Source organism: Caretta caretta, chromosome 13, assembly GCF_965140235.1.
Source record: "Caretta caretta isolate rCarCar2 chromosome 13, rCarCar1.hap1, whole genome shotgun sequence".
NCBI lineage: Eukaryota > Metazoa > Chordata > Testudines > Cheloniidae > Caretta > Caretta caretta.
Genome location: NC_134218.1, coordinates 40,712,704 through 40,714,403, shown reverse-complemented (window position 1 = coordinate 40,714,403; position 1,700 = coordinate 40,712,704). Strand labels below are relative to the sequence as shown.

The window sequence follows — 1,700 nt, the reverse complement described above, 5'->3', positions numbered from 1 at the left end:
TCACGAAAGCTTATGCTCAAATAAATTGGTTAGTCTCTAAGGTGCCACAAGTACTCCTTTTCTTTTTACAGTATCAAGTTTTGTATAAAGAAATGTGTATTAAATGTATGAAAGATTAATACTGAAAAAGTATCCAAGTAAAAGAAAGAAAGAAAGAAAGAAAATGGATGAAGTAAGGTCAATGAGGGGTTCTCAAGGACTCTCCTATTCTCAAGGACTCCAATGGGCCATGTCTAAGAAACTATTTCAGTTCATCTCTATTTTACTATATGCTAAAATTTGTCCTTTAAGGTTCTATGCCTTTTCTGGAAGCAATCAGTTTAAGAATAGCTTTTCTCAGGGACTCATTGACCTCTTTGTTTCTCAGGCTATAGATGACAGGATTGACCATGGGAGTCAGGACTGTGTAGAAGACAGAGAAGAGTTTGTGTAGGACCGTGGGAGTGTTAGCTGTTGGAGCCACATAGACAGTAATCAGTGTCCCATAGAAAACTGAAACCACAATGAGGTGAGAGGAGCAGGTGGAAAAGGCCTTTTGCCTCCCTGTGGTGGAAGGGATTCTCAGGATGGTGGCGATGATACAAACGTAGGATGTCAGGGTCAGTAGACAGGGCACAATTGTCCCTATGGCAGAGATAGTAAATGTTACCAGTTGAAGAGTCTGGGTGTCATCACAGGACAGCTTAATCATGGGTGAAAAATCACAAAAGAAATGATCAATTTCTTTGGAATTACAGAATGTTAATTGGAAAAAGAAAATATCTACTATGGCACAGCCCACAAGGCTACTTATCCAGGACCCAGCCACCAGTTGGCAACAAACCCTGCCATTCATCAGAGCACCATAACGGAGTGGATTGCATATCGCTAAATACCGATCATAAGACATTGCCACGAGCAGCAGACATTCTGCAGTTGACATGACACCAAATAAGTATAATTGCAGAATGCAGCCCTTTACAGAAATGGATCTGTCCCCAGTCAGGAGACTGGCCAGCAGCCTGGGCAGGATGGTGGAGGTGTAGCAGGTCTCCAAGCAGGACAAGTTCCCCAGGAAGAAGTACATGGGGATGTGAAGGTGCTGATCAGTCACAACTAGCACAATAATGAGGATGTTCCCTGCCACAGTCACAATGTAGATCACTAGAAACACGAGGAAGAGAAGGGGCTGCAGCTCAGGGACATTCCCAAATCCTAAAAGGGTGAATTTCACGATGGGTGTTTGATTTCTTCCTTCCACTTTCTCCATAATCTGTATCTAGAAAAAGAAAACCATTAAATATTGATGGAGTGCACGCCGTCAGTTTGTGCTGTTGGATACACTAGCAGAAACCTGGAGTAGGTAACCTCATACCACTGCATCTCTCCACTAGAAGAATGAAGTTGTTAATAAACAGAGGAAGACTAATATAATCAAGAGATTGAGCTTCCAATATAGGTGAACCAAGAGCATGGAACCCTACTGAATTACGGAAATGTCCCATCTAACTCTCTTATGCTTTCTTGAACGTTAAATAAAGACTTTTAGGCTGGGATTTTGGAATACCTTAATCCTATCAGTGTCATAGCAACAAATCTAGAAGACATAAACAAAATCAAGAGATTGGAAACGAAAGATATTTAGAGTTCAACGACTGGTAGTCTAACCTGCAGTTGGGAGGTGTAATTCCCAGCTTGGGTAGAGGTACATATACTAGCTA

At 41.6% G+C, this 1,700-nt stretch overlaps 1 protein-coding gene across 1 annotated transcript; it reads right to left on the bottom strand.

Moving 5' to 3' along the window:
• Window positions 1–286: 286 nt before the first annotated feature.
• On the bottom strand, window positions 287–1,249 carry LOC142068709 (olfactory receptor-like protein DTMT). The gene is made up of 2 exons (XM_075118539.1): window positions 979–1,249; window positions 287–693 (listed from the first exon to the last, which is right to left on the bottom strand). Exons 1-2 carry the CDS (start codon window positions 1,247–1,249, stop codon window positions 287–289), a joined length of 678 nt encoding a protein of 225 aa, XP_074974640.1.
• Between the last annotated feature and the right edge of the window lie 451 nt (window positions 1,250–1,700).